Genomic DNA, 12,673 nt, shown 5'->3' with positions numbered 1-12,673 from the left:
ATAATAGCAGGACAGCTCTGCCACTTCACAGTGAGAGGAAGAGAAAAGGAAAATTGCTTCATTTCTCCACTCTGAGCTTTCTGACCATGCCTGCAAAGTGGGCTGCTATTTTCTAGGAAATACTTTCCGAGGTAAGCACACAATGCCTGTGAGGAAGTTGACATTCCTGCCAGGCACAGTCAGATGTTGATCTCACAGTGCAAGAAGAGACGCAAGGCAAGCACAGAAGCTGTAAATCTCCTGCCTGTCATGGAAGAGCCCTCAGGAAAAGCTGAGAGTGTGAAAGGCCTTATCAGTACAGATGATGCCCAGACAGCTCTCAGGGGCAGCCCTTTGAAGAAAGGTGCTAACTTCAGATAACCAGACATGTTCCAGCTCCTAGTGCACCTCTAGGACTATTTGCAACCAAGACACATCAGATGAACTGAAGACTGAAAGAACATTTAAGTGTCACCATGGTCTTATATGCTACTCCTTTTATTTGCAGAATCACAGAATCGTTTAGGTTGGAAAAGACCTTTTAAATGATGAACTCTAACCTGGCATGGCCAAGCTCCCCACTAAACAATGTCCTCAGATGTGCCACATCTACACATCTTTTAATGGGCATAGTGACTCCACCACTTCTCTGGGCAGCCTGTTCCAATGTTTGACAACCTTTCCCTGAAGAAATTTTTCCTAACAACCAATCTAAACCTCCTCCAGGGCAACCTGAGGCTGTTTCTTCTTGTCCTGTCACTTGTTACCTGGGAGAAAAGACAGACACTAAAGTAAATCTCTCCTTCATTTCATATGTCTTTTTCCAGAGAGGGAGACAAACCAGCCCCTAGAACTGAGACACCTGGTCTTCTTGTACCCAAGTGCCAAATCCATTTCTGGCAATCCCCCTCTGCCCTAGGAGGTACTCTCTGCCCAGCTCCTCTGCAAATGACAAGTGACACCAACCACACTGACAAGACAGGAAAGAACTTGATGAACTGGAAAGTCAAGACTTAGCTGTATATGACAAGGAAAGCTATTCTCAGCTGTCTTTGCTCTAAACAGAAAAGCTGTGTCCAAATGAAAGGCGATGACAGGTCATTTTCTGACTTGCTGGGAAAGCAGCAGTAAAGGCTTCTTTGTGCAGACAAGCATATGTGCAAGTCTGTCAAAGAAAAGAAGCAGCAAAGAGAACGAAGCAAAATGGAAGCTGTTCTATAAACTCCAAGCACTAACCACAGAAGCACCTTCCTCAGTACAGTTAGAGGTCTGTGTGTTTAAAACCAGCCCAGGGAGCACTGCCAATACACAATTCCCTCTGCTCTAAAGCAGTACTGGCTGGGAGGTTCAGCCATGGAAGGCAGCTTTGATTAGAACAGCTCCAGCTTCTGAGACACATGTGAAGTATGGAAATAGGAATGAGTTTGTTACCTTTGCCTGACATACAGAAATATATTGCTTCTATAAGAAGCAACACTTAATAATCTTGGCTGCAAGGTGCACCAAGGAACTTAAGAGAAGCAGGGCTAAGATTCAACGGGAAATGCTAGCTCAGCCTGAAGTATTAATTTATGCTTCAGAAAACCTGGATGCACAGCTCCTCACTGGTGCTCTTGAAAGCAGACAAGCTCTGGAGAATGCTACTCAATTGCATCTGGAACAGAAAATAGGGAAGGACACAAGCCTAAACAGGGAGGTCTCAGCCCACCTTTGCTGACTGCCTGCAAGGCACAGGGGGAGGTCCTGAGGAAACATACTTGATTAAATCAAAGGGACAGCATCAGATGGAAGTGCCAGTGACATCTGTCCATGATCTGCCACACAGGTTACTGCAGGCCAGCCACTGCAGAAACAGGCTGCCACCACAAACCACCTGTGCAGAGGCAGCAGCAGAGGCCACCATCAGCCCATGCCCAAGGTGATCTCATTCCTGGTGATTTCTGAACTGGGAAACAGTTTGTGTAAGAAAACCCATCCACTCACCATAAACAGTACTGCACTCTTCAAATGCACCTCAACAGCCAGAACGTTAGGTAAATATCCTGGTTATTCCTGTGCCCTCAGATGAACGTTGCTGCCAATACTTTGGTGGGGACAGAGTTTAATCAGAGTCCAGCTAGGAAAAAGTGACAGCCTGTGGGGCTGCAGGAGTAAGGCAGCACTGAGAGCACAGGCATCACTCTGACCTCCCTCCTGTGGCGCCATGGAGAGCTGGCAAGTGCCACAGAGGAGCAGCAACGAGGCCAGACCAAAAAACAACAGACAACTGCCCTCTGTGCTGCTTCCAGCACATGCTGAGAGAGTCCTGAGCAGGGGCCATAGCCACAGCTTACCAAAAGGAATGCTGAAGAATGGGCTGCATAAAGCCTTCTCAGCAGAGGCTCGTTTTCCTTGGTCACAATGAAGCATGCTGTAAGAGAAGACACCTTTATGTTCATGCATGTGACATTCCTGCACTGACACATTCCACTCAGGCTGGAAGCTAGCATAGAGGAACACCCTATCTTTGGGGTGGTTATGGTACAAGGAGAAGAGTGGGAAGCACATCTTGCAATTTGCAGCTGAAGCATACCAGAAGGATACCCTGAAAGCATTTAAGGTAGATGGTGGAGCAGGGTTTCCTTCCTCTCTCAGCACCAAATACTGAGAACTGCTCACTTAAAGTCTACAAGGAGCACTGCATGTTCCAGCTCCACATCCTCAGGCCATTCATCCCACATCTCAGGCATACACGCAGTCTCATGAGAGTGATCACACTCCAGGGTGCTCCCACATCTTTTCACAAATGGGATTCAAAGCAGCTAATAACCCAGAGCTTGCCTGAGAATATCCCTAACTTGGCTTTACCAGGGGCTCCCAATGCTATTTGTGCCAAGTTGTGTCTTCGTCCCTCTGTAGCCTCAGAGCACAGTCACAAGACAGTGAAAACAACCCCCTTGGCAGACTCCTCAGGAGAGCTGCAAGAGCACCTTTGAATCTTGGCAGCAGTGGAGAGCAGCAGCTTCTGCCCCCTCCCTCATTTTTCTGATAACCATCCCCAAAAGCAGCAAAATCTGCAGTTTTCTCCAAATACAACCTCTCGGCTGCAAGTGCAAAGCACTGAAACAGCAAATGATCAACATCATGACTGACACTCTCTATGTGCTTACTCCAAATTGTGCCAAAATCAGGGGAACTGAAACATCTCTGCTAATGCTTGCACTTGTTAACAGAACAGGGGGAGGAGATGAAAGAAAAAGGGGGGAAGGGGAAGAAAGGAAATGGGGAAAGGGGAAAGGAAAAAGGAAAGGGGAGAGAGGGAGAGGGAGAGGGAGAGGGAGAGGGAGAGGGGGAGGAGAGGAGAGGAGAGGAGAGGAGAGGAGAGGAGAGGAGAGGAGAGGAGAGGAGAGGAGAGGAGAGGAGAGGAGAGGAGAGGAGAGGAGAGGAGAGGAGAGGAGAGGAGAGGAGAGGAGAGGAGAGGAGAGGAGAGGAGAGGAGAGGAGAGGAGAGGAGAGGAGAGGAGAGGAGAGGAGAGGAGAGGAGAGGAGAGGAGAGGAGAGGAGAGGAGAGGAGAGGAGAGGAGAGGAGAGGAGAGGAGAGGAGAGGAGAGGAGAGGAGAGGAGAGGAGAGGAGAGGAGAGGAGAGGAGAGGAGAGGAGAGGAGAGGAGAGGAGAGGAGAGGAGAGGAGAGAGGAGAGGAAAAAGGAAAGCGTTAGGGTGGGCTCTAAGTTGCTAAGAGCAAGGCTTGACTTTTCAGAGCACATCTTTAAGCAACAGCTATCAAATATGCTACAGTACCTTTTGATAAGGTCTCTGAGGTGATAAGCTGGAATGGCTGAATTAACCACCCCCTCACTGGCAAATATGCGATCAATGATGGCAGAACTGTTTGTCTGGAAAGAAAAAGAAACGGCGATTAGGGAGGTAAAAACCAGACTGTGCAAGGCTTGCAATATCCCATCATTTCCCAGAGTGGACGCAGAGGGCTGTGGTTCTCTGGGGTTTTGTGAGAGATCCCCAATGCCCAAGCCTCACACGTTAAACTAGCAGGCTCACATCAAATCAACTTTTTCCCATTTGCCAGCAAAAGCTGGAAATTTCCACATGCAAGAAACTTTTCTGTTGCTGTGGAGATTCTGATGCTGAAAGGATTCTCCTTCTGGGAAGAGGAGCACAAAAAGTTATTTCACACAGATCAGAGGACAGTCTTGTTTTCTCAGGATACAGACTTACAAGAAGATCCCCAAATTACAGCTAACATTAAACTAAACCCAGCAAATAATTCCTCTGCCATTGAGCTGCTGAACTAGCTGACAGTCATTAGGCATTGGTTTTGTTCTTCCTCCTGTGCCACAACTACAGCCAGGACAGCTTGCCTACCAAATCTAGACAAGACACTGGGTCCAGACAGAGACTCCTGGAACACCCCTATTTCAGTAACCTGAACACAAGTAGCATTCAAACAAGCCAGTCACACAGGGCAGGTGGGTCTTTAGGCTCAGGAATCTTAATTCTCAAGACAATAGGATTAGGTAAACATCCTGGAAACACTACCTAGTTGCCAGGTGCTACCTCACAAATCCAGATTATGAACAAGAAGCAGGAGGATTCATTTGGTGCAAGCAAGAACTGTCTCACCTTCCATTCCTGAGATTGGACTGTATGTTTCAGTTTCATTCCTGAGAACATTTCCAGTAAAACGATTCCCAGACTCCACAGATCCACAGCAGAGGTACACTCTGTCTCACTCTGGAGCCCTGCCTGTGCCAGGCAGTTCTGCAGTTCTGCCTCTGGAGCCCGATACCCGTCTGTTTGAATATATTTCACATCCTACAGGGGACAAAACACAGGGAAAAAGTTGATTTTCCACACTCAGGTTCTCCACTCCATCCTTAAATCAGTTCTGCTATCCTTCCAAGGGGTCTCCAAAATACTATTGCTAGATTGACAGAAAGCATTGTAGAGTCAGTTGTGCAAGACAGGCAGTTCAGCTCCCTATACTGCTGTGCTGAGGGAAAACCAGGACTGTCTGGAAAAAAAACATCTCCCAGCAAAACACCACTAGCATCTGACCTCTGAAACTCAGCACTGCTGGGAGGAAGGGGCTAGATGTCCCTGTGGACTGGCCCTTTAACCTCTCCTACATGCAGATGATGCTAGAAATTTTGGAATAAGGGCTGACCACCCACAGTACGGTCCCACATCGGCTGCCTGAGAGCACAGACAGCCCCATCTGAGCACCAGGAGCTGCTGCCACTGTTCAGGCACTGATGTTCTCTGGAAGCAAGCAGCTGAAATGCTCAGACAAGGAAATCATCAGTGGCACTTCCCATGCACCTCTTCCATCTCCCCTTGAAGCCTCAAATGCTGCACAATCAGTACCTGCCCAGCTGCCGTGGCTGGCACAGTGAGAGGAAATGCCCACACGCTGCCTGCTCCGAAGAAATTCGGGAATTACAGAATCACACAAGTACTGGCTGGAGGGGCTGCTCTGAAGGCTCCAGTCCAGCCTCCTGCTTTCAGGCAATACCTGCTCAGTCAGCTGTGGCTTTGTCAGCCAAGTCTTCTAAGTGTCCAAAGACAAACTGCATGCTGGGTCTTTTTAACATATGGGGGCTCATTTTAGACACACTGATGCAACACAAGGAATGGCAGAAGAATATGCAAGCCTACTTCCTCCTGGATAAGGCATAGGATTAGGAATTCTTACCATGAGAATATATTCAGACCAAGATTATGTGGTTCTCTGACTGAAAATAAAGTTTACAGAAGACATCTTCCAGCAACAGAGCTCAAAAGTGGTTTATGAACTTAAAAATGATACACAAACTGCTCATCCTTGTCCCTCCTCCTATCAGTAGGGAGCAGAACCTCCAGCATGGCAATAGCAGCAACTTGGCAGGCCCCCAAACAACGTTTAGAGATAGAGAAAACACTGTGATCAATGGCACCAGCAAAAAGAGAGAGAGGGAATTTCACTCCTACCACCTGAAGTATTTTGAGAGCTGTAAGTGGTTGAGACCTTGCTCTGTGTACAACCATTCCCTGTTAAACAGCAATGGCAGGAAATTTTGTGTAAGAATAAGCTTGGCAGGGCTGTCATAAATAAAAGTAGCATGGTCTTTGGCTCAGATAAGGAAATTATCATGCAGGCTGCAGCCCAAGGCAGGGGTGGGGACGGGACACTGGTACCTGGTGCACATTCAAAGCAAGGTCAGAAGGTTCACCCATACAAAAAGTGTGGTTTTGAGAAAGGGCAAAGGAAACTCAGCCCAAAGAAAGCAGATTGGAAGAAACCACGGAAGCAAATAAAACACCCCATCAACTATTATGAGGCAGCTCGCACAGCAAGCAGCAAAACACAGACCTGAATTAAATAAAAATACCTGCATCAGACACAGGACACCAGGAGTGTGTATTTTGCTGATAGACAGCAACAGATTACCACCAGAAACTCAGCCAAGAATGTGGGATAACTGAAGACAACACGGGGGAATTAAGAAGTCCAAACATTAAAAACAACGCCTGTACCAAAGAATTCAGAGACAGGTCACCCACACAACCCTCTGACATTCACAATCAGTGGGCTGTGCTGTCAATACCAGGTAAACCAGTAAAAAAGTATATAAATTTAAAACTGCTAAGTGGGTAAAGTGCATGCAATAGGGACAACCAGGACACTGTAGGAAGGCACAGAAAAAATTACCATCTATCATCCAGTGATTAAAGGCAAGTGTGCTACAAGGTTACCTGATGGAAAAACGTTACTGAGACTCCTCACAGGCTGCTACTGAGAGAGGGAGGAGTGAAAGGAAGATCTATTAAGCCAACAGCAGAACCTCCTGAGGCTCTCTGCTTCCATCAGAAGCCATGGAAGAGAGTAAAATGGGCAAGGACAAACAACTCAGTATCACCAAAACAAAAGTGACAGCAAGGAGACTGAGCAGGAGACCAGCAAATGGAACAAAGAGTACAACAGACACTGCCCACCCAGGACCAGACCATGGACTTTTTTCATACATGTGGGAAAGAAACATCCAGACTTCCTGAGGAAGGGAGGCTGCTCAAGATAGGGAGAAATTAAAGGCAAGCACAAGGACACTGCCAGAGATAACACACTTGGCTAGGGAGGCTGATGGCAAAGCCTGGATTACTACAACACATGGTAAGGGACGATAAAAGGGAATTCTACATTTCTAAGTGCTCCCACTCATCTGACCACATAAAAACTAGCAAACTTTCCAGGAAGCTGAGACACCACTTTTCTCAGGGCATCATTAACATTGGAATTTGTAGCACAAAGGCTTAGACGTGAACAGAAACCAGAGACATGGAAGCAGAATGGAAACACAGGTTCAGTGTCTGGGGCAGACATCATTTCAGCCTTTCCAATTAACCCTCAGCACCAGCTCAGCTCCTAGTCTGATCAGGTCACTTGGAAAACACCACAGAGCCCTCAACACAACTCAACACAGAGCCCTCTTGCCTCAAGAGTAGCACATTCCAAACCTGATTCCCCTCTTTGAAGCTAAGTCCAAAGTCAATGAGCTTAAAGCACTCCTCCTCTGCACTCCACAGGATGTTGCGTGGCTTGAGGTCTGCGTGCACATAGCCTTTGTGGTGCAGGAAAGCCAGGGCTTCCAGGACATCTCGGGCGCAGTGCTGGATCATCCACATGGAGCAGCCCTGGTTGCTAGAGTGCAGCAGCAGCTCGGACACGCTGATGTCCAGCAGCTCCAGGAGCAGACAGCGAGACGGGCCATTGGCAGAGTAGTGGTTGGTGAACACGCCATAGAGTGTCACTACAACGAGACACGGGGACAGGCATCGGTAACGAGCTCGCAGCCAGCACCTTCACTGCTCCACACCACAAGAGCTGCGGCAGGCAGCTCGGGTGTTTTGTAACGGGTGATGTTCGGAGAGAGGGAGAACCAGGGAGGAAGAAGCAAGGGAAAAGCAGCCATTTCACCCCTACGAGCTTCAGAGGACAGGCTGATCTCACAACACTCCCCAGGCTCTGCTAAAATGATGGGGCTGAGTGCTCCTGCTCAGAAGGACAGTCTCTGGGACATGGATAAGCACATCCCAGTGGGCAAACTGGACACAGTGCCACTCTTTAGAGACCTGTCAATCTCACCCCGTGACAGACAAACTTTGCAGAGTGGGAACCCATGTGCTGTCTGGGTGTCCAGGAACACTATGGCATTAAAAAGCATTTCACGCCGACAAAAAATATCAGTGGTGGGTGAACTTTGGCACTTCCAGCAATCACCTCTCACACACAGACCGCCTCTCTTCCCAGTCTCATTCCCACCCAGCAAGGCGTTCCTGGAGCTGTGGCACAGTGGGAACACACGGTCCCACGGCTGCCTCGCAGGGAACCCAGGCCTTGCTGGGGATCTGGCACCCAGCCCAAAGGAGGACTCCAGGGTGCCCTGCCTGCAGGGACCCACACTGCCCATCTCTCCTGGCCACCCTGGGGATGTCACCTGCAGAGCACCCACCCAGGGAAGGGGTGGGGTACCCAGGAGCACCCACTGCAGGGAAGCTGCTTTGGGATGTCCAGGCTAGGGGCCCTCAAATCTGCCCTCCGAGGGGTGCCAAACCGAGGGGCACATTGGCCCGGGGATGCGTTTGGGGGCGAGGCTGCCCGTATTCCCAAAGCAGCTGGAGCTCTCTTCCCTGGCTGCGAGGGAAGACACCCTGGGGATGTCACCTGCAGAGCACCCACCCAGGGAAGGGGTGGGGTACCCAGGAGCACCCACTGCAGGGAAGCTGCTTTGGGATGTCCAGGCTAGGGGGCCTCAAATCTGCCCCCCGAGGGGTGCCAAACCGAGGGGCACATTGGCCCGGGGATGCGTTTGGGGGCGAGGCTGCCCGTACTCCCAAAGCAGCTGGAGTTCTCTTCCCTGGCTGCGAGGGAAGACACCGGTTTGGCAGGGGGAGAGTGCCCTGAGGGGTGCTCTAGGGACAGAGGGTGCCCGAGCAGAGGTGTTTGGGGATCGGGGAGGGGGTGCCGGGGTGCCGTTACCGATGTTGCGGTGCCCGCGGAGCTGCTCGAGCGCGGCGCGCTCCTTGCGGAACCCGTACTCGGCGCAGTCCGCGGCGGGCGGGCGGGCGCCGGGGCGGCGGGCGGGCCCGGGCCGCGGCCCCGGGGGCGGCACGAACTCCTTGACGGCGCCGGGGGGGGCCCGGGGGTCCCCGCAGCAGCGCACCCGGTACACCGAGGCCGAGGAGCCGCTGCCCAGAGGCGCCTGTACCTCCCACAGCCGGCCCAGCGCCTCCAGCAGCGGCGGCGCCGCGCCCCACGCGCACCCCGACATGGCCCCGTCCCGCCTCACATCGCCGTCCCGCCGCGGCCCCGCCGCTGACCCGGCACCGGCCCCGGCCCCGGCGCCTGCCGCCGCCGCGCTCCGGCCGCCATGACACCGGAAGCGGGGCGGCACGGCGGCGGCGCCGCCCCGGCAGGGCGGGGCCCTGGGCCCGGGAGCGAGCTGCGCCCTCGGTACGGCCGGGTGCCGTGCCCTCTGCCCGGGACGGGCGGAGTCCGGCGCCCTCTGCGCTCCCGCGTTCGCACGCCCTCAGCCCAGACACCAACCAGGGCTTCCGCCCGGGTCCCGGCTCCCTAGTACCCTCAGCCCGGGCTCCTGTACCCTCCACAGCCTCGGAGTTCTGTCCCCTGAGCCCGGACACCGGCGGGCTCCCATTACCGCAGCACCCCCGGGATCCGGCCCTTGTGCCCCGGCCAAGCACAGCAGGGCAGCCACGTTCTCCATCCCAGTCTGGACACCACCAAACTCCCCCTCCGCCCCCTGGCTCCCCACCAGGATGGCCCCAGGGTCGAGCAGGGTGTCCTCTCCCATCAAGGGAATGCCACACATCAGTAGGTACAAAAGAAAAAACAATTTATTGTGCAATCTGCATCTCTTGTCCCAAACCACACACACGCACCCTGACAACATAAATAGAGGGACTGGACTGGCTGTGAGTGACAACCCTCAAGGGGAAGGTTCCCTTGGGGTCACAGCAATTGAAGACACTGGTTCTTCAGAGAGGGGCTGCAAGTCCTGGTTTCCATCAACACCCACACTGCAGTGCAGACCTGGGCAGCACACACACACCCCGGTATCGAAGGGTGGAGGTGGCCGTGCACGGCGTGAGCATATTGTCAGGGGGTGTGACACCTCAGCACTGAACATGGCCTCTGTGCAACTGTGCACCTCTGCACCCCTCCACTCTTGAGCAGGGCTTTCCCAGAGCAGAGAGCTGCAGGGCCCCAGTGCCACCGTGGCATCACCACACCAACGGCAAGGACATGGGTGGCTGCTCCCAGGACAGCAGGATCCACGCTCACAGCTTCCTTCCCTCAGCAGGATAGCATGGCTTTGGGTGGTGGAAGACATTTCTTCGGCCCAACCACCCTATGTGGCCCAGAAGGAGCTGTGAGCAGGCCCATCCATGAGCTCCTGGGTTCCTCCAACCCAGCCTGGGGCTTCAGAGCTTTTCCTCTGAAAACAACCTTTGTGGTGAGGATGCACATAAAAGCTCTAAGCAAAAAGTTCCATCTGACAGCTGCTGCTTTGCATTGAAAGAAATGTCCCCAGGCTGGCTCATCCCTCCTGTAATCCATGGTGAAACACTCATACAGCAGTATCAGAGGACCACGCGGCTTTGTGTCCCAGTCTCACAGAGACCACTGTCCCAGGAAATAAAGGGGAGCAGTGACACTGACTCACATGGAGAGGGCTGCCTGCCTGGACAGCTCTGTTCACGGTGGCTGGGACAAGACCAGGAAACAAGCAGGAGCTGGAAGAGGGTCTCACAGAGAGCTCAGCTCCCTGCCAGAGCCCACCGGCCAGCAGCTGTGCAGTCCCAGGTACTCAGCCTTGCACCTTGCCAGAGCCCAGGACTACTGCATCTGGGGGGCTCCACTGCAAGGAGATGGCACTCAGCAGAGTAACACCACGAGGTCAGCACCTGGAGAAGGCCCTGGACACATCTGCTGTCCTGGTTCATTGGCATCAGGGCCGGGTGAGCCTGCTGGTACCCCAGGATGGGCTATCTCAGCAAGCACACGGTGTAAGCTGGGAAATCATCTGGACCAAGGCAGCCAGTGCAGAAAGTGTGTGGTGCTTGTGGGGTGCTCACAGGATGCTCACTCCAGCAGAGCCAAGGGGGTTTGGGGCAGGCTGGCGCTTCTACCCCCACGCACCCCCTTGGTTCCCAGTTCAGCAAGGCTCCTGGCTGCAGACAGGGTGGCAGTGGCACTGTGGCAGGACAGGAGCTTAGCACTGACCAGGGTGAATAGGGGGCCAGAATGGGGCTGCAGAAGCCATGGCAGGACAGGCATGTGCCCCTCCTGGGAATCTGGGGACAAGCAGGTTGTCATGGCTCCCCAGAGCCCACACTGGGCAGCAAATGGCTCGTTCCACTCCAAGGCTTCCCCCTTTCCAAAGTAATCACCCCAAAAAGGCAAGTGGCAGTGAGAGACAAGTTTGGGAGAGCCAGCCCCCATGGCACCCCTGTCACAGCTACCCACTGCTACTCAAAGGACAGTAGGTCGGGATGGGCCCCCTCCACCTCCCAGCCAGGGGTACGTGGCTCTGGCTGCCCTGTGCTCCCTGGTGGCTCACGCTCCAGCCCCGGTCTCCGTGAGGGCTTCTCTGTGCTGGGTGACATCTCAGTGGCCCTCTCACCCACTTGCCACTGGCTCTCCTGGCGGCCCTTATGGATGAGGTCGGGCACGGGTAAGGCACTGGTAGGCTGGTCCCCGCTGGGCTCTAGGGCACCCCTCACACTGAGGACACCAGGGCATTCTGGAGGAGACGGGTCCCCCATCCCCATCTGCTCCTCTGTGGGCTCAGAGTGAGCTGAGGCTGGCTGGGGAGGCTCCTCAGTGCCACTCCTCGTGCCGGTCCCCTGCGGCTGCGGAGCAATGAGCATGTCCTGGGGGGTCTTCAGGGCGCGCGGTGTCCGTTTCTTGGTGATGGGGGGCGGGGGTTCCAGCCGGGGAAAGGCCTCCAGCCCCACAGCCCTGCAAGCACAGAGGGACAGCTGCATACAGCCCCACGCTGGGCCCCTCCAGCCTGTCCCAGTGGCACGGCGTGCGCACTGCAGGGACACTCACCCATCCTCAGCAGCTGGCTGTCCCGTGCCCAGCACAGCGCCCGCGCTGGCGTTCACCTCCATGGCTCCCACGGCAGGCAGGCCGGCCGGCTCCCTGCGGCGCAGGAGGTCGTTCACCTTGGCGCCCACGGCCTTGCCCAGGTTGCGGAGGTGCTGGCTGCCAGCGGGCCGGCAGGCCTGGGGCAGGGTGACCGCCGCGGCGGGGACGTGCTGTGCCCGTGGCGTGGGCGCCGTGCCGGCGCTGGCGTTCTCAAACATGCTCTGGTCCACTGGAGGGGGTAAGGGAACAGAGATGGCGTGAGTCAGGCTGGAGGGGAATCCCAGCAGGGCCGGCCCACCAGCACCGTGGGAACAGAATTCTGGGGACTGGGAGAATGTTCCTACAGCCCTGCAGAGGCTGTGGGCAGCCAGGCTATGCCAGGGCTGCACAGGGCAGTGCATGCACAGGGGACCTTGTGGGGCAAGAGAGGGTAGAAGTGAGCCCAGGGCCCCACGCTGGCACTGCCAACACGCTGGCACTGCCAACACGCTGGCACTGCCCCACGCTGGCACAGCCCCACTGCCAACACACCGAGAGCTTCTCTTACCTG

At 54.1% G+C, this 12,673-nt stretch overlaps 1 protein-coding gene across 6 annotated transcripts in view; it reads right to left on the bottom strand.

Annotated features, from left to right (window-relative positions):
- UHMK1 (U2AF homology motif kinase 1) overlaps positions 1-12,673 on the bottom strand; it is a 62,401-nt gene that overhangs the window by 5,943 nt on the left and 43,785 nt on the right. For 3 of the 6 annotated variants that reach the window (XM_059854815.1, XM_059854816.1, XM_059854817.1), the window contains exons 11-14: positions 7,467-7,759; positions 4,596-4,787; positions 3,756-3,850; positions 2,313-2,389 (exon numbers count right to left, since the gene is read on the bottom strand). In XM_059854815.1, the coding sequence (XP_059710798.1) occupies positions 2,313-2,389; positions 3,756-3,850; positions 4,596-4,787; positions 7,467-7,759 (657 nt within the window). Of the gene's footprint in view, positions 1-2,312; positions 2,390-3,755; positions 3,851-4,595; positions 4,788-7,466; positions 7,760-8,988; positions 9,336-9,841; positions 11,992-12,084; positions 12,353-12,673 lie in introns of those variants that run through there. The other 3 variants (XM_059854818.1, XM_059854821.1, XM_059854820.1) reach the window with 2 other exon arrangements.

The sequence above is a fragment of the Haemorhous mexicanus genome, chromosome 9 (assembly GCF_027477595.1).
Source record: "Haemorhous mexicanus isolate bHaeMex1 chromosome 9, bHaeMex1.pri, whole genome shotgun sequence".
Lineage (NCBI taxonomy): Eukaryota > Metazoa > Chordata > Aves > Passeriformes > Fringillidae > Haemorhous > Haemorhous mexicanus.
This window is presented reverse-complemented; position numbering and strand designations above follow the sequence as displayed.